This window comes from Ambystoma mexicanum, chromosome 11, assembly GCF_040938575.1.
Source record: "Ambystoma mexicanum isolate Mex_15411 chromosome 11, UKY_AmexF1_1, whole genome shotgun sequence".
Classification (NCBI taxonomy): domain Eukaryota; kingdom Metazoa; phylum Chordata; class Amphibia; order Caudata; family Ambystomatidae; genus Ambystoma; species Ambystoma mexicanum.
The window spans coordinates 249,106,875-249,128,177 of NC_090934.1; the positions used below are offsets into that span (position 1 = coordinate 249,106,875).

Consider the following 21,303-nt stretch of genomic DNA (forward strand, 5'->3'; position numbering starts at 1 on the left):
CGCTTGCTGTGCTTTCCTCAGAGCTGTACTTCCCTGTCCGCGTGTGGACACTTGCTTTGATTGCCCCTGTGCCGCATCTGTCCCAGAGATGTAAGGGGGGTGTAAGGTAACTTCATCATTACTGGTTTAGGATTAGGCCATCCCGGTCGGGGGTATAGGCTCCTTACTCAGCTGGCCTGGCACTGCTTCTGGATAGGGCTGGGAGAGATTGATACAGAAGGCACCTGCCTCATCCCAGGGAGTTCATGGTTATAAAGCCATCACATTTTGCAGAGTACTGGTTTGTCAATACTTGATCCAAACCAGCAGATCCTGATGTATTGGCACTAGGCCAATGCCCAAGCGTCCATCTTTTTGTGCATTCATGTTGGGACCAAGCCCTACTCCAGCATTGAACGAGAGTTGTTTGGGAGTCTCCGTGGGTATTAAACTACCCTTTGAACCCAGATGTTACAGACTAAAAGATTTTAAGAAACTGATCACCAGACCATTTTCCTACCCCAAGGTAACTTAGGCCATGTGGTCCTTACACAGCTGCTGAGATAATAATGTCATGCGGTTCAGAATAAGCAACCTTTAGTGGTCATGGCCTTTGGGGGGAGAAGATACCAGGACAAATGAAAATGGGGTTCCAGGATCCACTGGGACTTGGTGGGAAACGGTAATTATTGGTCTTATCCTCATCCCAAAATTTAGGACATTTATATATGCCATTGGGAAAAATGTGTCCATTTTTGTAGGGTGTTTCTATATGTTCGAATGGCACTAAAAGTGTTATACACAGCAGTAGCACCTGAGGGGAAAGTGCCTGGTGAAGCAGATGCAGCAGAATGCGTCCGGAACCTGTCCGTACTGCATGCCTTCTCCCTGGCTATCTGCGTCTATCCCACAAGTGTCCGCTCTGTTTTTGCCTTTGCCTCTGCGCCCGATCCACGTCATCTCCTCTCCCATGTACCACTCTCCCCTGGAGTCCTTTGCCCACCCCATCCCTAGGCTGTTCCCAACTCACCTCTATGCCTGCCGATGGGCCCCTCACATCGCTCATTTGAAGTAGTAATGGGAGGACGTCCGTTTACTATTTACGCCACTGTCATTTTTGTTTCTTTCTTTTGGGGGGGGGGTTAATCGTGCATGCTCGATAAGCGTGGCTCAGGCCAACCTAAAACAAGGCTGTTAGCGCCCACAGTGAAGCCTCTGGGGTGCTAATTGCGATAACCTCCCCGTTCAGGGGTAGACAGGCAGGTAAGGGCCCCAAGCCCATGCTAAGCCCATGCTATAATGATTTTAAGACTCTGCGTTTAATACTCAAGGAGTTCTGCAATAATGTTCCTTCAAAGAAATGCAATCTCAAGACTCATAAGGCTTGCAAAATACAAAGGTACTATGAAGCAAATAACCTTTTCCATGGCAGACAGTCTGACTTCAGGTTCTTGAAAGGTGCAAAGGAGCAAGACCATGGGCCTCATTACACGGTAGGCGGTGAGCCATGGCGCTATTAGCGCCATGGCTCATGCCGGTAAAATACCGGCACCGCCTTGGCGGAAAGGGGATTTACCGCCCCATTCCAAGGTTGGAGGGGCGGTAAATCCCCTTTCCGCCATTGCCCTTCCCCATTCCCATTTCTGCCCCATAGGGCTCTATGGAAATGGGGAAGGCGCTAATTACGCCACCGCAATTTTGCGGTGCCGTAATTAGCTCCGAGGTCCTTTAGCGGGTTGGATTTTAACGCCTGCAAGAAGCAGGCGTTAAATCCTCCAACCCGCAAAGGGACCTCGTAGTACGGCGGTAAGGGTTAACGGTCACCGTTGCCATTAACGGTGACCGTTAACCCTTACCGCCGTCCGTGTAATGAGGCCCCATGTGTTAGGAAAGATTTCGTAATTGTAGGTAATTTTCCTTCCATGTGGCAACCCCTAAACTTTTTGCTGTTGTTTTTCACCTTGTTCTCGACTTTGCCAGAGAAGTGCAGCCTTCTGCCGCACTCCTCTGGGCTTTCGCTCCTTTCTTACGGGGAAACTGACATGCCCTTAAGACAGTCAGTACCGGGAAACGCTGTTTCTTTCGTGCAACATGACACAAGAGGGCACTGTAAGCTAAGTTACTGCTCTCTTGGGTCTCTAGCCTTCTACAAGCCCTAGATACTCTTTTAGGATTGTAACTGATCGGTGCAAGTGATTCACGGACGGGAATGGTGGCAGCGATCGTTTCTTGTGTTTTTGGCGTTTTAAGTGCTTAACCCAAAATGGCGGCCTGGCTCCCAAAATGGCCAGACCATGAGGCTCCTTTGTCCTGTCCGCTGACCGTCTTGCTCCCTTCACCTTCCCCAGGTCGAGCCGACCCGGGGCCTTCCTTATTTGGGCATGTACTTTCCCGCGAAACACGGATGCTTTCGCGGGCTTCTACATGCCTGGTGTGTGCCTCCAGGATGTGGGCTGGGATGTCTGGTCCCAATACACATCCTGGGTGCCAGAGAGTCTAGGGTGGTGTGAATGCCTGGGACCACCGTGGTCCGTGATAGGTCCACGTATGGTGTGAGTGTTGATGAGCGGATCTCCCATTGGGTCCCCTCCATTTTGGCGCGAAGGGAACCGTGGATAATAGGGGGCTGGAAACACCACTACCATGTCGATCTCCTGAGTTCTCACGAACGAAGGAATACAGGAGCCAAGTATCCTGCAACCAAGAGGCTGGACCGAGGAATCGCTGGTGACCCGCTGAAGGACTGCTCCTCTGCACTGCTGTCGCCTTGTGAAACCCTTTTCACCTTTGATCGAACCAGAAGGCCTGTACTGGTACTTCAACCCTTGGAATAGCGGGAACAGCTATTCTCGGCATCTTCACCATCTCCTGCTAGTAAGCCTTCGGAAGCGTCTCTGGGCCATCCAGCAGACTGATCAGCCTACACAGGAGTCTTGCTCTGTAACCGCCGCCAGGTTGTGTAGTATTTCGAGTCCTTGTCACTCTCACACGCTTCGTACACTTGGCGTTCCCAGGTCTGAAGTGAGTAGTGTACATTTGGCTCAGATACACACGGCCGCTCTGTTGCCCTGCTGTGGTAACAAACTGTGTGGGTTCCTTCGTTTGGGACGTCTTTTACTCACCTCTGCTGCTGCAGACTCAACACGACGACGAGACGTCCCCTGCTCTTCTGAACCTGCCAGCGACTGAAACTGACGCGGAGAAGCCTGGGTCTGCTTGCATCGGGGACCGGTGAGTAGCATAGCTTTTCCCCGCTGTGTCAAAATAGCACGCCTTTCCGTACTCGCGCTCTGCTTCTGCCCACAGTGGAGGCTGCGCTTGAGTTGCGGAACACTGTTCTTCTTCATTTGTGCACTAAACTGAACTGCCTGATTTCCCTCGAAGAGACTCCCCTTTTGCCCGTTAGCACCAGCGTGTGCAGGTACTTTTGAGCACAAGGCTCCACTCTTCGTAGGGCTCGGACTTCCTTTTAGTTAGGTGCCTCTGAAGGCGGACTGGGTCTAAGCATTATTTCGCACTGCCTGTTTTCCTTCCCTTTTAGGTGGACTACACATTTCGTGCATCTAACGCTTGAGACTTGTTGTATTTGTATATATATTGTATTGGTATGGTATGTGTTGGTTTACTAGAGTTGTATTGTGATTTCTCGCTACGGTCATTGTTTTAAAGGCCTTGGAATAAATGTGTATATATTTTTCATATAACACCTGTTTGGAGTAGTTTGTAAGTGTCCTTGCTTTGTGTGCTCATTGCGGGCTTTCAGTCACCTTCACCCCTCTTGAGACCTAGTCTTGACCGCCGCGATCGCTACCTTGATTGGTCTGGCTTGTCCAGAGGTTACCCTGTTCCAAGTAATTAGGTTGGCCTTCTGAACTTCTGTGCCACCAGGACAGAGTTCAGAAATCCGTCTTAACAAATTGGTGTACAGCGGTGGGATACGACTGAAGGTATGCAGTGTTGCGCACGAACTAAGGCATTTCAAGTTATTCCTACCAGGACACGTAGTGAATTGTTATAGTATGACTTTAAAAAGGCCATAGTCCTATCTAACAGTATGGAAACAAATACCTTGTTAACTTTAAATGCTTCCAAATCAGAAACATTGAAAAAGATGTGTGCGGAGAGAGGTGTTTCCTCTCAAGGCACGAAATTGGATATGATCCAAAGAATCGTGGCGTGGCAAGAAGCGCCTCTTGACGCTATAACTTCTGTGGAGGACAGTGCGGAAGGAGGTGAGGCTGCTCTCACTGGTAGAACCGACGGTTCTGCCGCTGCACTGATCCACCGCGACCACGAGGACAGGGAGGATGAGATGTCTAATGTTTCCTCTGCCAGTGCTGATTGGGAGGCTATGTTTGAATTCAAGAAGCAAGAGCTGCGGTTTAGGCAGAAGGAGCTTGAATTCAGCATAGCCAAACTAAAAATCGAACAGGCAGAAAAACAGAAAGACAGGGTTCACCAGTTGGAACTGGCCAAGCTTCAGGTTGCAAATGGGTCGAAGGGTCCTGGATATGGGTCTGGGGCCTCCTCTCATCCACGGTTTCCGAAAGATCTGCTCAGTGTGTATGAGGAAAGGAATGACATTATGGACTGGCTGAATGCGTTTGAGTATGCATGCGAAGTTCAACAAGTTGACAATGCTGATAAGATTGCCTGGTTACTCAGCAGACTGCCCCATTCTGGCTGTAGTGCCATTATGGAAATGTCGAAGGCTGAGCGAGCTGATTTCGCAATGTTAAAGCAAACTCTCATTTTAAAGTTTGGGAAGACTCCGGCCCAATATTTGAAACGATTCAAAGAGTATAAGAAAAAGGAAGGTGGTACTTGGGTATCTTATGTCACTGAATCCTTGAAAAACTTAACTGGCTGGGTCGAAGGTTATAAGGTTTCTACCTTCGAAGGCATGATAAATCTTGTCATGCTGGAACACATTTTTGCATCTTCTTCCCCGGAGCTTAAGCAGCATTTGGCCGATTCGAAGGAGATAGATCCTAAGAAGCTGGCCATTGCAGCAGATTTATGGGTGTCACATCGAGTGTCCCATAAGGACAAAACTCATCCTGGTAAGCAGGAGGAAGGGAAAAAGTCCAAAGATAAGGAGGGTGGAGAATCTGATAAATCTTCTTCCCAAAAGGGCCACAAAAAGAAAAATAAGGGTAAGACACAAGAGAACTCACAGGGTAGTGGAGGTCAGCCTCCGAAACAGAACTCTGGTTACAATAAGCCTCCCTATGTAAACAGACCCAATGGATCTTGTTTTGCTTGTGGAGCAACTGACCACGTGAAGGGGGATCCCCGGTATAAGGTTAGACCTTTGGGGGTCCACTCCGCTAATCTGGCCTTCTCCTCCTACAAGGAAGAAGAGATTACAGGAGCATCCTTCTCCTCAGACTCATTTCCCAGCGGGATAGAGGCTGAGGTAGTTTTAGTTTCCCTGGGTTCCTGGGAGCCTAAAGTCGCAGGGGCTTATGCTAGGATTCCAGATAATACCAAGCACTACTTTAAAGACAGTGTGCTGATCAATGGAGTAGATACTCCAGCTCTTAGGGATAGTGGGTGCAGTCGAACTGTAATGGATTCTACCTTGGTAGACTCAGAGGAAGTTGCCAGAGCTACTCTGATGCCCACTAAGTTGGCTGACGGCCCACTCCGTATGTTCCCAGTAATACCTGTAAATCTTACTTTAAATGGTACAGCAGTCAGGATTCCAGTGAGCATTCAGAGAAACGTCCCGGGAAAGGTCTTGTTAGGTAATGATCTCAGAGCTTTAGGGCTCGTAGGAGACACTTCCGAAAGACCCTACACACGGTCTCAAGCACGGGCAGCATTGGCCAAGACCAATACGCCGCCCCAGCCGAAGGGGAAACCCAAGGCGAAAGGAGTGAACAAGTCAAGACGAGGGAAAGAGAATATTCCCCCGAGCTCGCCTACCACTGCGGTGGAGGAAGTTGGTCAATTGCCCGGGCCTGACGAGGAGGTGGCGATGCCTGAAGTATTTGACCCCAACGACCATCCTGAACTAAAAGACTTGTTAGTTGAAGGAGGTCCTGATAGGGACGAATTCAGTAAAGGCCAACGTGAGTGCCCATCTCTGGAAGGCCTAAGGAGACAGGCCTGCTCCCAGCTTGAGGGTGAACCTCCTGGGACGCATAGGATTTATTGGGAAGGTGGACTCCTGTATAGTGAGCCCACAGAGTCTACAGAAGGAGACCATAGGAGGTTGGTGGTTCCCCTTGCTGTTAGGCCCTTCCTCCTGCAGTTGGCGCATGAAGTGCCCCTTGCTGGTCACCTTGGTATTAAGAGGACCAAGCAAAGGTTATCCATGCACTTCTACTGGCCCAAGATGGGGGTGCAAGTAGAAAGTCACTGCAGGAGTTGTGCCTCCTGCCAGTTATGTGGTAAGGTTGGCTCCACAATCCAAGCTCCATTGGTACCTCTCCCAGTTGTGGGGGTACCATTTGAAAGGGTAGGGATCGACATCGTTGGTCCCCTTGACCCGCAAACATCCTCAGGCAATAGGTTTATCCTGGTGCTGGTCGATCATGCAACCAGATATCCTGAGGCCATCCCATTGAAAACTGTAACTGCCAAGTCAGTTGCAAAAGCTTTACTTGACATATTTACTAGGGTTGGCTTCCCTAAAGAAGTTGTGTCGGATCGTGGCAGCAACTTTATGTCAAAGTATATACAGGCTATGTGGAAAGAATGTGGGGTCACCTACAAGTTCTCTTCTGCATACCACCCCCAGACCAATGGTCTGGTGGAACGTTTCAACAGAACGTTAAAGAGCATGATTGGGGCTCTGGAAGAACCTCAGAGAAGAAATGGGATCTTCTTTTACCATGCTTACTGTTTGCGTACCGAGAGGTACCACAGGAGGGTGTTGGCTTCAGCCCCTTCGAACTTCTGTTCGGTCATCCTGTACGGGGACCCTTAGCCATAGTCAAAGAGGGATGGGAGATGCCCACTCCCCCTGTTACTACCAACGTAGTTGATTATGTGCTAGGGCTCAGAAAACGGATGGTACTTCTGATGGGCTTGGCTAGTGATAAACTGAAGGCAGGACAAGCGCTGGTGAAACATTGGTACGACCAGAAAGCTTCCCTCATCAACTTTACACCTGGTCAGCAAGTCCTGATCATGAATCCCATAAGGCCTCGAGCTTTACAGGACAAATGGTCATGCCCTTACACAGTGGTGGAGCCCCTGGGTGAGGTTAACTATTTAGTAGACCTTGGAAGGCCTGGACAGGCTCCAAAAGTGTTTCACGTGAATAGGCTGAAGGCTTTCATCCCAAGAGTCGAAATCGCAGCACTGCTACTGGCTTCAGACGTTGAGGAAGAGGAGTCTGAACCTCTCCCCGACCTGTTCCAGAGCGGTCCTTCAGATAGCTCCTTTGAGGGTGTCCGAGTGGCCCCTCACCTGACTTCTGATCAGCAGGCTGAGGTGAAAAGTTTGCTTAGGCAGTTTTCCCCCCTGTTTTCACAGTCGCCTGGTTTGACACCTTGGTGCAAACATAACATAGACACAGGAGACAGTGTACCTACCAAATGTAGGGGATACAGGATGTCAGACAAAGTACGGTCTTATATTAAGACCGAGGTCAACAAGATGTTAGACCTTGGGGTGATTGAACCCTCTAGTAGACCTTGGTCCAGCCCTGTGGTTTTGGTTCCAAAGGCAGGCACTTCTGAATTGAGGTTCTGCGTGGACTACAGGGCTCTGAATGCTGTCACCAAGACAGATGCACACCCCTTGCCTCGAACAGATGAGCTGGTGGATACTTTGGGTGCCTCCAAGTACCTCAGCACGTTTGACCTCACTGCTGGCTATTGGCAAATAGCTTTAGCAGAACATGCCAAGGAGAAGACAGCGTTTTCTACTCCAGACGGCCTTTACCAATTCCGGGTAATGCCGTTCGGGTTGAAGAATGCACCTGCCACTTTCCAGAGGCTTGTGAATCATGTTTTGAATGGATTGGACGAATTCTGTCTTGCATATCTGGACGATATAGCAGTTTTCAGTGCCACCTGGGAAGACCATGTGAAACACCTCGGGATTGTGCTCCAGGCTCTTCAGAAAGCACACTTGACCATAAAGGCTAGTAAATGCCAGATTGGACAAGACTCAGTGGTTTACCTTGGACATGAAGTAGGTGGAGGGAGGATACAGCCTCTTCCCAGTAAAGTACAAGCAGTACAAGACTGGCCTACTCCCACTACACAAACCCAAGTGAGAGCCTTCTTAGGACTCACGGGGTATTACCGAAACTTCGTGGCAGACTATGGCACCATAGCTGCCCCTCTGACTGCCCTCACAACTCCGAAGAAACCCAAGAAGGTAACTTGGACCGACGAGTGTGAGAAGGCCTTCAATGGCTTAAAAGACTCCTTGTGCCAGGCCCCTGTCCTCAGGGCCCCTGATTATCAAAGACCTTTTATCGTGCAGACGGACGCCTCTGACACTGGGATAGGAGCTGTACTATCACAAGTAGATGAGAAGGGTAAGGAACACCCTATTGGTTTTATTAGCCGCCAGCTTAAGGACAGAGAGCTCAGATGGTCCACGGTAGAGAAAGAATGTTTCTCTGTTGTGTGGGCCCTAAGGAAGCTGAGGCCCTACCTCTATGGGACCCACTTCACTGTGCAAACTGACCATAAGCCCTTAAAGTGGCTAATGAACATGAAGGGGGAGAATCCAAAGTTGCTTAGGTGGTCCATAAGTCTACAAGGCTTCGACTTCACTATTGAGCATAGGCCAGGTGTCCAACATAGCATGCTGATGGGTTTTCCAGAATGTTTAACCGACCTGAACAAGAGACTCATCCAGGGGTGGATTAGTTCCCCCTGTCCATAGTCTGGGAGGGGCGAGTGTTAGGAAAGATTTCGTAATTGTAGGTAATTTTCCTTCCATGTGGCAACCCCTAAACTTTTTGCTGTTGTTTTTCACCTTGTTCTCGACTTTGCCAGAGAAGTGCAGCCTTCTGTCGCACTCCTCTGGGCTTTCGCTCCTTTCTTACGGGGAAACTGACATGCCCTTAAGACAGTCAGTACCTGGAAATGCTGTTTTCCGTAGTTTCTTTTATCATGTTGCGGCTTTCGTGCAACATGACACAAGATGGCACTGTAAGCTAAGTTACTGCTCTCTTGGGTCTCTAGCCTTCTACAGGCCCTAGATACTCTTTTAGGATTGTAACTGATCGGTGCAAGTGATTCACGGACGGGAATGGTGGCAGCAATCATTTCCTGTGCTTTGAGCTCCTTTTGGCGTTTTAAGCGCGTTTCTCACGCTTAACCCAAAATGGTGGCCTGGCTCCCAAAATGGCCAGACCACGAGGCTCCTTTGTCCTGTCCGCTGACCGTCTTGCTCCTTTCACCTTCCCCAGGTCGAGCCGACCCAGGGCCTTCCTTATTTGGGCATGTACTTTCCCGCGAAACACGGATGCTTTCGCGGGCTTCTACATGCCTGGTGTGTGCCTCCAGGATGTGGGCTGAGATGTCTGATCCCAATACACATCCTGGGTGCCAGAGAGTCTAGGGTTGTGTGAATGCCTGGGACCACCGTGGTCCGTGATAGGTCCACGTATGGTGTGAGTGTTGATGAGCAGATCTCCCATTGGGTCCCCTCCGTTTTGGCGCAAAGGGAACCGTGGATAAGAGGGGGCTGGAAACACCACTACCATGTCGATCTCCTGAGTTCTCACGAACTCAGGAATACAGGAGCCAAGTATCCTGCAACCAAGAGGCTGGACCGAGGAATCGCTGGTGACCCGCTGAAGGACTGCTCCTCTGCACTGCTGTCGCCTTGTGAAACCCTTTTCACCTTTGATCGAACCAGAAGGCCTGTACTGGTACTTCGACCCTTGGAATAGCGGGAACAGCTATTCTCGGCATCTTCACCATCTCCTGCTAGTAAACCTTCGGAAGCGTCTCTGGGCCATCCAGCAAATTGACCAGCCTACACAGGAGTCTTGCTCTGTAACCGCCGCCAGGTTGTGTAGTATTTCGAGTCCTTGTCACTCTCACACGCTTCGTAACACTTGGCGTTCCCAGGTCTGAAGTGAGTAGTGTACATTTGGCTCAGATACACACGGCCGCTCCGTTGCCCTGCTGTGGTAACAAACTGTGCGGGTTCCTTCGTTTGGGACGTCTTTTACTCACCTCTGCTGCTGCAGACTCAACACGACGACGAGACGTCCCCTGCTCTTCTGAACCTGCCAGCGACTGAAACTGACGCGGAGAAGCCTGGGTCTGCTTGCATCGGGGACCGGTGAGTAGCATAGCTAGGAACTGGTCGCCCTCCTGCAGGAGCCCATAGCTTTTCCCCCCTGTGTCAAAACAGCACGCCTTTCCGTAATCGCGCTCTGCTTCTGCCCACAGTGGAGGCTGCGCGTGAGTTGCGGAACACTGTTCTTCTTCATTTGTGCACTAAACTGACCTGCCTGATTTCCCTGCGTGTGCAGGTACTTTTGAGCACAAGGCTCCACTCTTCGTAGGGCTCGGACTTCCTTTTAGTTAGGTGCCTCTGAAGGCGGACTGGGTCTAAGCATTATTTCGCACTGCCTGTTTTCCTTCCCTTTTAGGTGGACTACACATTTCGTGCATCTAACGCTTGAGACTTGTTGTATTTGTATATATATTGTATTGGTATGGTATGTGTTGGTTTACTAGAGTTGTATTGTGATTTCTCGCTACGGTCATTGTTTTAAAGGCCTTGGAATAAATGTGTATATATTTTTCATATAACACCTGTTTGGAGTAGTTTGTAAGTGTCCTTGCTTTGTGTGCTCATTGCGGGCTTTCGGTCACCCTCACCCCTCTTGAGACCTAGTCTTGACCGCCGCGATCGCTACCTTGATTGGTCTGGCTTGTCCAGAGGTTACCCTGTTCCAAGTAATTAGGTTGGCCTTCTGAACTTCTGCGCCACCAGGACAGAGTTCAGAAATCCGTCTTAACACCATGCCATTCAATATCTATCACGTTGACAATAACTATACATCCTAGAAAAAATGTTTCATTTTGCCCAATGGCATGTGTAAATGTCCTTAATAAATGTTGGGGCAAGGGTAAGACTGTTTCCCCACTTACTGTTTCCCACCAGGTCCCAGTGGATCCAGTAAAACTATTTTGATTTTCAAATTAGAAACAGATGTTGCCAATTTTCCAGGAGGCCCTCTGTTTTACACAGCCGACAAATTCGGTCGTATCTATGAATTCCCTTTTTTGGGCTTCAGACATCCAGAGTACACAATTGGTTTGGTCTGAAGCATAAGAAAACCTGTCAATTAGAAGGCCCAAGGAGTGTGCTTGACCTCAGAGCAGCATATGGCACAGTAGACCATGGGATCAACAGACTTGGCTTCTCACCCAGCACCCTCAATTGGAATAAATCCTTCCTCAAAGGCAAATCAGCAAAGGGAGATCAGGATGGTTCCTGTCCCCCAGGGCCCACCCTAATGCAGGTTTCCACAGGGATTACCCCTCTCCCTACGACTCTACACATGGGCCCTGGCTTCCATTCTGGAGAACCTGACTTATTCTAAACCCGCTCTATGCTGATGGCCTCCAAATGATTTCCAAGGTCGGCGATGATCTAAATGCCTCTCAGGAGATCACTCAATGGCCTGTTATGGTCCATAGTTGGCTGAGTGCCAATAGACATTCAATCAGTAGAAGCAAGACAGAGACTAGCAACATAAGCCTCCCTGCAACCCTGAGTCCTTAATCCTGATTGGCCTAGCCCTGTAAGGGACCACCTACCTTGTCATCCAAATGAGAGACCTTGGCCAACTCATTGGCCCTCGGGCATCAGTTACACAGCAAATCAATCTACTGACCAGCAATGGCACATTTCAACTCCAGCTCTTTAAAAGAAATCAGTCGCATCCTTGATCTCTAATTAAAGTGCAGCTCTTCTAAACTAAGTGTAACACTGTCTATTTCGGCGACCCAAAATCTGCATCTTTTCGTTAACAGAACAACAAGAACCAGTTTCAAACTGAAATCCTGTGATCACATCTCTCCAGCTTTGAAAGAGCTGCTGTGGCTTCCAATGAAGAAGAGGCCCAATCTAAGTCACCCTGCACAACCTAGAGAGGTTCTTGCAAAATGGACCTAGAGTTCCAACATGGCCGTCTTCCCCAGTATCACCCTTGCAGATGACTAAGAACAGTGTATCAACAGGGATCCCAGACAAGCTTTGCAAATAGGGTGAAAACTGGGCGGAAGTTGCTTTCCATCCATGACCACACACTATAGAACAACCTTCCCCACAATGCCCCACAGCAAGCGTAGAATCACAGACTCTAGAGGCCATGGAAAGCTGAACTCTCAGAGCAAATCTCCCTTCAACCCCTAATGATTGCCATTCGGAATCAGAAACCTACACTTGTATTTCACTCATATTTTAAAAAAGATATATACGTATTTAGTATGTATTGGTTTAACAAAACCATTATACTTGTATCAAAGCACACAACATACATTTAATCACATTTGATAGCTGTTTCAATCCCATAATAAATCTCACTTACAATATCGCACATTTCATTATTAAATTCATATATGAGAGACAGAGAAAAAAAAACGAAAAGAAAAAACGGAAAAAAGAAAAAAGAGAGCAATAAAATCATCAAGATATCAACATCCAAAAAGTAGGAAATCCTATCTGCTTTATCTCACGTTATTTAAAGTCCATGGTCGCCCTTCCACTCCTCTGAGACCATCATTAATGTCTATCTGACTGGCACTGTCTTGGTCCAGGGCCCTGAGCCCAATCTCCTCCTTTTCGATAGGCGTCTCCTGCGTCTAATCAACTTCCTTCCTTCTCCTGCTCCTCCTACCAGAACCTCTCTGGCTCCTCCGCCACCTCCTACATCCATCACCTCTCTAGCACCCTCCTCCTCATCTCTGGCCACTTTGCCGCCTCCTTCTGCCCCCTCTGCCCACTCACGGGCCCAACTATCACTTCTCCAGGACGTACCTCAAGCCTGTTCCCCTCGATGGAAGTCTTTCAAATGTGGCAACATGCTCCACGTTGCTACTCTCAACTCTTGCTCTGCTGTCAAACACGCCTCTGACATCTGTCACCTCCTCAAAGAACTTGACCTGGTTGTCCTCGCTCTCACCGAGACTTGGTGCATGACCAGCTCTGTCAAACGTTTTGACACTCTCCTCCCTGATGGCTACAGGATCCTCTCCGAACCCAGAACCAAACATCCCACAAGTGGAGTAGCTCTTATCTGTCAGGAGTAGATCCCTGCTTCTGTTATTCCTATGCAGGCCTACTCCTACTTTGAATTCCTAGTCTGCAGGCTCTCTATCTCTCGTGACCTATCTCTGACTGTGGCCACCATCTACAGGCCACCAGGTCAGGTCACCCTCTTCCTTTCAGAGTGGGCTGAATTCTTCTATTCTCTCCTTGCGTCTACCTCCCAACTTCGCCTCCTTTGAGACCTCAACATCCACCTGGATGCTTCTAATCCCTCCTCTAGGCTCTTCTGCAGCCTTGGCGACACTCTCTCTCTTTCCATTCTACACACTCTGTCGGCCATACCTTGGATGTTCTCATCTCCTCAAACATCCAACTCTCAAACCCTCTTACCACTCCTCTCTCTTGGACTGACCTCTTTCTGCTCTCCTCTCACCTAACGCTCTCTGTCCCCCAGGCTAAGCCCACTCCAGCACTGCCACCAACCTACTCGGTCATTTGGCCAGTGAAGCGTGTGCCAGTGGATACCTTTGCCGCAACTTTCTCTGCTCCTCCTATGCCTGCTGCTGACTCAGACTCTGACACAGCCCTCACAAACCTGCCTCTTTCTATCTCCAACATTGTGGACGTCCTTGCCCCTGTAATGAGAATCCATCTCCAGCCTACCTCCAAGTGCAACTCTTGGTATGACTTGAACCTTGCCACCCAGAAACACAAGTGCAGGGTGGCTGAAAGAAAGTGGAAGTCATCAGGTGCATCCTCTGACAAACTGGCCTGCCACCTGCTCCAAAGGCAATACAGACTCTCTGTCCTGTCCAAGAAGAGAGCCCACATCCAAGCCTGCATCTCTGCTGCCTCTAACAACACGGCCAAACTCTTTCAAATCTGCAAGGAGCTGGACAATCTTTCTGCAGTCTCCACCTCTCCTGTTCCTCTCCTGTTCTATCCCAGGCCCTCTGTATGGTTCTGGCTTCTCCCTTCACCACTAAAACTCAGGACATCCTGTCTTCTCTCTCCTCTTCCTCTCCCTCTACTTCTCTCCTCCCACCTTTGGTCACCTCTACTCCTCCCTTCTCCTCCTTCTCTCTGACTACACCAGACAAGGTTTCTAGACAAATCCGATCTATAAGAGTGTTGTCGAAACAGGTGCTTCCCTGCTCCTCCAGAACCATCAAAGATCACATTGACACCCTTGCTCCAGCCTTGGGCGATTTCTGCAAACACTCTTTTGCCACTGTAACTTTCCCTCTCTCCTCAAGCACTCCCTTGTGCACCCCCTTCTCAAAAAGCTTTCTGCCGATCCTACCTGTCTGGAAAACTATCACCCGATCTCTATCACTCCTTTCCTGGGAAAACTCTTGGAAAAGCTTGTCATCTCCCAGCTTACTCTCGACACTGAATCTGATGGTTGTCTCCAGGACCATCAGTCTGGCTTCAGAACAGCAGAGGCACGGAAACTGTTCTCCTGAACACCAGTGAAGATCTGCTCTCTAATCTTGACTCCATCCTTCCTTCTGTTACCCTTTCCTCTGCTTTTGACATGGTCAACCATGCCATCCTGATCAATCAACGCCTTGAGAAACTGGGCATCACGGATCAGGCTCTGGAGTGGGTGACCTCCTCCCTCCTGGACTGACCCTCCCAGGTCCAACTTGGGCCCTTTCTCTCTGCCACCTCTCTCTCCACATGTGGTGTTCCCTAGGACTCTAACTTCTCACCCTGGCTCTTCAATGTCTACTTGGCCCCATTGTCCCACCTGATCTCTACCTTCTCCTCTAACTTTCAGGGTTATGCGGATGACACTCAGCTCTCTTTCAAGCTTCCCTCAGCTTCCTCTCCTCTCTCACTCATTCCTGACTGTCTATCCACAATTCAGGATTGATGCCCCTCCAACGATCTCTGCCTTAATGCCAGTAAGACTGAGATCTTCCTCACTGGAACACCCACTCCCGCTTTCCGTCTCTCACTCTGTGGCCCCCCTCGTTGGGCCCTCTTCCTTTGCCTTCCCGTGCGGCAAAAAAAATTTGTGTCAACTTTGACTCCACTCTCTCCTTCACTCCTCACATCATGGATGTGACCAAGAAGGCCCAATACCAGCTGCACCTCCTCAGAGGTATTCTTCCTTTTCACACTTCCCCCAGAGGCTCACTGTCTCCAGAGCCTTGGTTCTCTCTAGGCTGGACTACTGACAACAGTCTCTTTCTCAATCTGCCTTCCTGTACTGACTGCCCTCTGCAACTAATCCAGAACAGGACTGCGAGACTTATCCTTGGCCTCAATCCCGGGGACTGTATTCCTCCAGCCCTGAAATCCCTCCACTGGCTCCTGGTGGCTGCAGGATCAAGTTCAAGACCCTCTGCATTGTCCACAAGGCTTTCTGTTGCTGGGGCCGCACTACATCCAACTCTCTCTTCCTAAACACCTTCCTTCTCAAGCCCTTCGCTCAGCCACCTCTAACTCTCTGAGGTTCACACGCGTCACCAGGCAGAGAGTGGAGGGTAGATCTCTCTCCTCTGCAGGTGCCTCCCTCTGGAATGCCCTCACTGCCCCTCTCAAACTTGAGCCGGACCACCTGAAGTTCTGGAAACAGCTCAAGATCTTCCTTTTCGCCTCTGCTTTCTCTCTCTCTCTCCCCCCTGCTGACCTGTCTGTCTGCTGCGCTGTCTGGTGGCCTGGCTACCCTCAGAGTCTCACTGGGTACCAGGCTCCTCCATGACCAGTTGCTCATGCACTGCCTCCGGGCCTACCTCGCACTAAGGGACTATAAATGTAACCCTATAGTCCCCTGGCTCCTTGCACTTACCCAGAGCCTCGCTGCCCTGGCAGTACTTACACAGAGCATTCTGCCCCGATTGCACTTCCCCGTTTCCTCGCCGCCCTGGCCCTTCCCCATTCTTGCTCTCCCACTGCATTTTGCGTTTCGCACTTGCATGATCTGACTGACAAAAGGCCTAATAAGATTGTTGTTTTTATCCTCCTTCTGTCTCCCCTCCCTTGTCTTGTCACGCCCAGAAACACTTGTGTACAGGCATGTTATAAATGACTTATAACATATCATAAAGCATAATTAAGTGAGTTCAGTTCTATCGTAACCGATATAAGAGGGAGATTAACATCTTTCTAATAGTGATTCTCCGAGAGATTTATGGCATGCTTTTATGTAGTTGACTGCCACCAGGTAGACACTCTGTTTATCGCCATTTAATACTCTTGTTCACATAATTTCATCAACTGACTGACATGGTCCTTCCTGGAGGGGACCCAAGATCTTCCTACGACCATCGCGGGTACCTTCAAAACTTAGAAACAGATGTTGCCAATTTGCCCTCTGTTTCGCGCAGCCAACAAATTTGTAGTTTCTAGGAATTCCTCTTGTTGGGCCCCAGACATTCAGTTTACACAATTGGTTTAGTCTGAAGCGTAAGAAAATCTGTTGCTAGAAGGTCTAAGAGAGTGCTTCAGATAGCATAGGAGTGAATCCTTGCGCCTAATTGTAAGTTTATAGTCCCTTAGTAAGCTGCATTGCTGTAACTTGTAACATTGTTTGGTCCAGTCAAACTCTCTCCCTTTGTGTTTTATTCTCAGGGGATCAAGCAGATTTCCTGTGACATGTGCATTCAGGCGTTATAGAAAGAATGTAAAGCATTACCGCTTTGTTTGGTTAATATTCATGGCAATCCTTATACAGAGAGTTTTTTACTGGATTTAAGATTTTGGTCAACAGCATCAGTCTTTTTGCCAATATATATGAATGGATCGAATGGATACCCAATTCTAACCTGATAACCACTATAGGAACATAGGTTGGCAGATTTCATATTTTTTCCGGATAGTACCCTCTATGAGGGCCAGTTCTTTTTCATTGAGGGTTTTCACGCATTCTATCCCATATTGCAATGATGGAAGAATGTTTTGTTTATGACAGGTTAGCAGGGGGATTTAAGTACACCTGCAAAATGTGCTCTTAATTTTCTTTAATTGAGCCACAAATGCTGGTCAACTGCCCATTAGTCTTTCCTTAGTGTCCCCCACATTTGTGGTGTTTTTTCTATTGTCTATCCCAAATGTCGAATTGAATTGCAGGATTGAATTGGGCCACCAGACATATGAAACTTGGCTCCTCTTTTAATTGCTTTTTTGGGGAAGATAACTATGGCTGTTTGTTTAATGCTTAGCCTTGGGTTCTTCACGGTGGCAAAATTCACCAGTTTTATAAAACTTCTCTGTCGGCCAATGCTAGTTTTATTGAGAATTAGACTGTCAGCAAAAGCCAAGTATTTCAGATGGAGATGCCCAGTTTTTGGTGGAAAGCATCTAACACTCTCTTTCCCAGGTCACACATATAAAGGTTGAAAAGACAGGGAGCTAATAGGCACCCCTATCTCAACCCTTCTCTGGTGTTGATTTAATCACCTCCCAAATTGATTCTAATATGAACCGATGTTGTAAATGTCTTTGTCGTAACATCTGGAAAGTGTTGTCCTATCACTCGCAATGGCCTCACTTTTACCCTTGGTTCTCCCTGACCTGATCCCTTCCCTCTTCACCCTTTTCCCCTGGAATCCTGAAATTACCTTGCACGCATGTACCTCTTGTGCATGCGTGTGGTTTTGTGGTACGTAAAGGGCCACCGGCGAAGCAGATGCTTCACCTGTGTGTGAGATAAGCTTGTAATACTGATAGTGCTGAACCTCTTGTGCATGTGTGTAGTATGTAGCTGGAACTAGGGAGGCACATGATTCCCCTGTGTGTGAATCATGTGTGTGAACAGTGCTGTACCTCTTGTGCATGTGTTTGCGGTTGTGTGGTGCGTAACGGGGCACCGGCGAAGCACATGTTTCAACTGTGTTTGAGGTACGCTTGTACTACTGACAGTGCTGAACCACTTGTGCATGTATGTGGTACGTAAACGGGCACTAGGGAGGCACATGATTCCACTCTGTGTGAGGTCCTTTGTACCACTGGCAGTGCTATACCTCTTGTGCATGTGTGTGGTTGTGTGGTACTCAAAGGGATTACTGGGGAGGCACATGATTGAGCTCTGTGTGAGGTCCCTTGTACCAATGACAGTGCTGTACCTCTTGTGCATGTGTTTGCGGTTGTGTGGTGCGTAACGGGACACCGCGTAGCACATGTTTCACCTGTGTGTGAGGTACACTTGTACTACTGACAGTGCTGAACCACTTGTGCATGTGTGTGGTACGTAAACGGGCACTAGGGAGGCACATGATTCCACTCTGTGTGAGGTCCTTTGTACCACTGGCAGTGCTATACCTCTTGTGCATGTGTGTGGTTGTGTGGTACTCAAAGGGGTTACTGGGGAGGCACATGATTGAGCTCTGTGTGAGGTCCCTTGTACCAATGACAGTGCTGTACCTCTTGTGCATGTGTTTGCTGTTGTGTGGTGCGTAACGGGACACCGCGTAGCACATGTTTCACCTGTGTGTGAGGTACACTTGTACTACTGACAGTGCTGAACCACTTGTGCATGTGTGTGGTAGGTAAAGGGGCACTAGGTAGGCACATGATTCACCTCTGTGTGAGGTCCCTTGTACCTCTGACAATGCTGTACCTCTTGTGCATGTGTGTGTGGTGGTTAAAGGGGCTCCGGCGAAGCACATGCTTCACTTGTGTGTGAGGTACACTTGTACTACTGACAGTGCTGTACCTCTTGTGCATGTGTTTGCGGTTGTGTGGTGTCTAAAGGGGCACTGGTGCAGCACAGGCTTCACCTCAGCGTGCAGTACACAGTACTACAGCCAGTGGTCCAGGCAGCTCTCGTTCGTGTGTGTGTGGTTGTATGGTATATAAAGTAGCGTTGGGGGGACACCCGCTTCACCGCTGTGTGAGGAAAGCGTGTACTAGTGCCAGTGCTGTATCTTTTCTGTGTGTCAGTGAAGCGTGCACTGATTCTGCCAGAAAGAGCACTGTCCCCGTTTTGTGCGGGAGGGAAGCTTCCACAGCTGGTGCCCGCCCTTCCCGTCACACTCTTTGAGTGGGCTACCTCACTGCACTGGTGTGAATGATTGCGATCTTCTGGAGAGAGGGTCATCTGCATTCTCGCTAAACTGCTACACCGGATGATCTGTGTGTGTGCATGAAGCTTGCCCTGCTTCTGTGTCTGTTGTTTTGGGTTCCTTGTGCGAGTGAAACTTGAATGGCTGCCCCCCGCCCCCACCCCCGTGCTGCACTTGTTCTCTGCGTGTGGGTGTGTTAGGGGGAAGTTTGCACTGCCTGTCCGCTGCTGTCCTGGGCGGTTCCCGGGTGCGGTCGGTGGGGGCTGCGCCAGGGAGTGCCGGCTGTGGGTGCCCGTGTACTGTGAGTGCGTCACTCCACGCCTTATCGCACTCAGTGCCTTTCTCTCCCCGGGCGGCACGGCCATGGGCAGCTTGGGTACCGCCGCCGAGATGCAGGGCCCGGGACTGCTGCAGTCCCTTGCCAGGGAGTACAACGAGCTGCCCGACAAGCAGGTGAGGCGGGGCGAGGGCCGGGCTGTGAGGGTGGAGGGCATTAGTAGTCGGGTGCTAGGCATTCTCTAGTGAGGCATGGATGAGGACTTGTGGGGAGGAGGCGGCCGGTGGCAAACGGTTGGGCTCTCCAGGTGTACAAAGGCAGAAGGGGCATGGGTGCAGAACCTGTTCGAGTGGCGGGAGGGAGGTAGGGGGGGAGCCTTTGAGGTAACCTTAAGAAGGGAAGAACTTGGGAAGTGACAGGCGAGGCATCTGGGCGGTGCCCAAGAGAGGTGCATAGAGGCAGGGTATACACAACTGTGGCATCAGTGGGGGAGGGGCAGCAGGTAAACGGATTGGGCACCTGTGAATGCCAGGGTCTGCAAGCCAGTGAGGAACTGGCGATGACGGGGCGGGGGAGGGGGGGGGGGGGTTGTGGGGATCTGGCTGTGCTAAGGGCGGCTTATCAAGCAGGTGATGCACACAGGAAGTGGGGTGCAAACAGGTGCATCATGGAGGGGCGCACGACATGTGCTGAACAGTACACCCTTCAAGTAGTGGCGGGGCTAGAGGTTCTAGTGCTTCTAGGATTTGGGTGGCTGGCCGCCTATTGTTTCAGTGTCGGAACATTTGGAAATACCTTAAGGGACGTGGTACCCTTCTGTGACACAGAAGGGGAGAGGGGTATTCCGCCAGAGACAGGTGGGTACATTGATAGAGCGAGCATCCTCCTCGCTCGGGGCCTCCCTGGAGGGCATCGCTGGCAGGCAAAGGTGGGGGCCAATGACCGGGTCTTGGAGGTTCCCGGATACTGGACTCCTCTCCTTTCACCGACTCCTGTTCATAGCAGCGGAGAGGCCAAGAAAAAGAAACAGGACGGAGCCTTCCTTCGCCACTGGTCTCTGATAAATGCAGCCAAGCGACAAAAGATTGAATGGGCTCGGGTAGGACACGTTTTGTGGAGCGAGTCTTTCTAAATGAGGCGAGCAGGACACCTGACCGACCCCCCCCCCCCGCACCCCTTCACGTGACCCCCCTACCCTCTCCCAGCAGCCCCTCCCGTATCTAGGCTGTTCGCGAGTTTCAGAAGCCAGACAAGTGTGTCATTTGGGCCCCTGACGAGGGCCCCAGGGTCTTTCATTTCTAAGCCAGTGAAATGATTGGCTGCCTGGGTTACTGGAAGTGAAAGGGCACTGTAACGTGATGAGCCGGTGGAAGGCGTATGCCCTGTCCCGGGGCCCCTAGTCGCCAAGCAAGGCTCCCCCAACTCGGCTGCCCTTTTTCCCACTTCATTTGGGAGGGTAGGGGTCCTCAATAGGTGTGAGGCAGTTTACCCCCAGCTTATGCTGTCGCTCAACCTCCCCGGGAACACATAAAGTGCCTTCGGTCATACACGGAGGAAGCGCTCATTAACTTTGAGAGACTGTTGGGAGGAAGCGATGCAGAACATTGAAGGCCATCTTTCATGCTGTCTCTTGCGTGCCCTGTGACTGTCTGCCACGAGATTGTGCATAAGGTTCACCGCGGGCTACAGCAGGCTGAAGCAGTTCTTTCATTGGCTGTCTCTACGGTGCCCTGCAGACCGCCTGTAATAGGCCACACGGTTCTCTCTAAGACTCCCTGCGGCCTGTGATTGTCTTCCGAGTGCCCGGTGACTGCTTGTGAT

General features: G+C 50.0%; 1 protein-coding gene across 1 annotated transcript in view; it reads left to right on the top strand.

The window, feature by feature from the left end:
- Window positions 1–19,491: 19,491 nt before the first annotated feature.
- Window positions 19,492–21,303, top strand: part of LOC138503329 (lysophospholipid acyltransferase 2-like) — a 228,382-nt gene continuing 226,570 nt past the window's right edge. Inside the window, exon 1 of the mRNA XM_069622961.1 lies at window positions 19,492–19,658. Within this exon, the coding sequence (XP_069479062.1) occupies window positions 19,569–19,658 (90 nt within the window). The 5' untranslated portion in view covers window positions 19,492–19,568. The remainder of the gene's footprint in view (window positions 19,659–21,303) is intronic.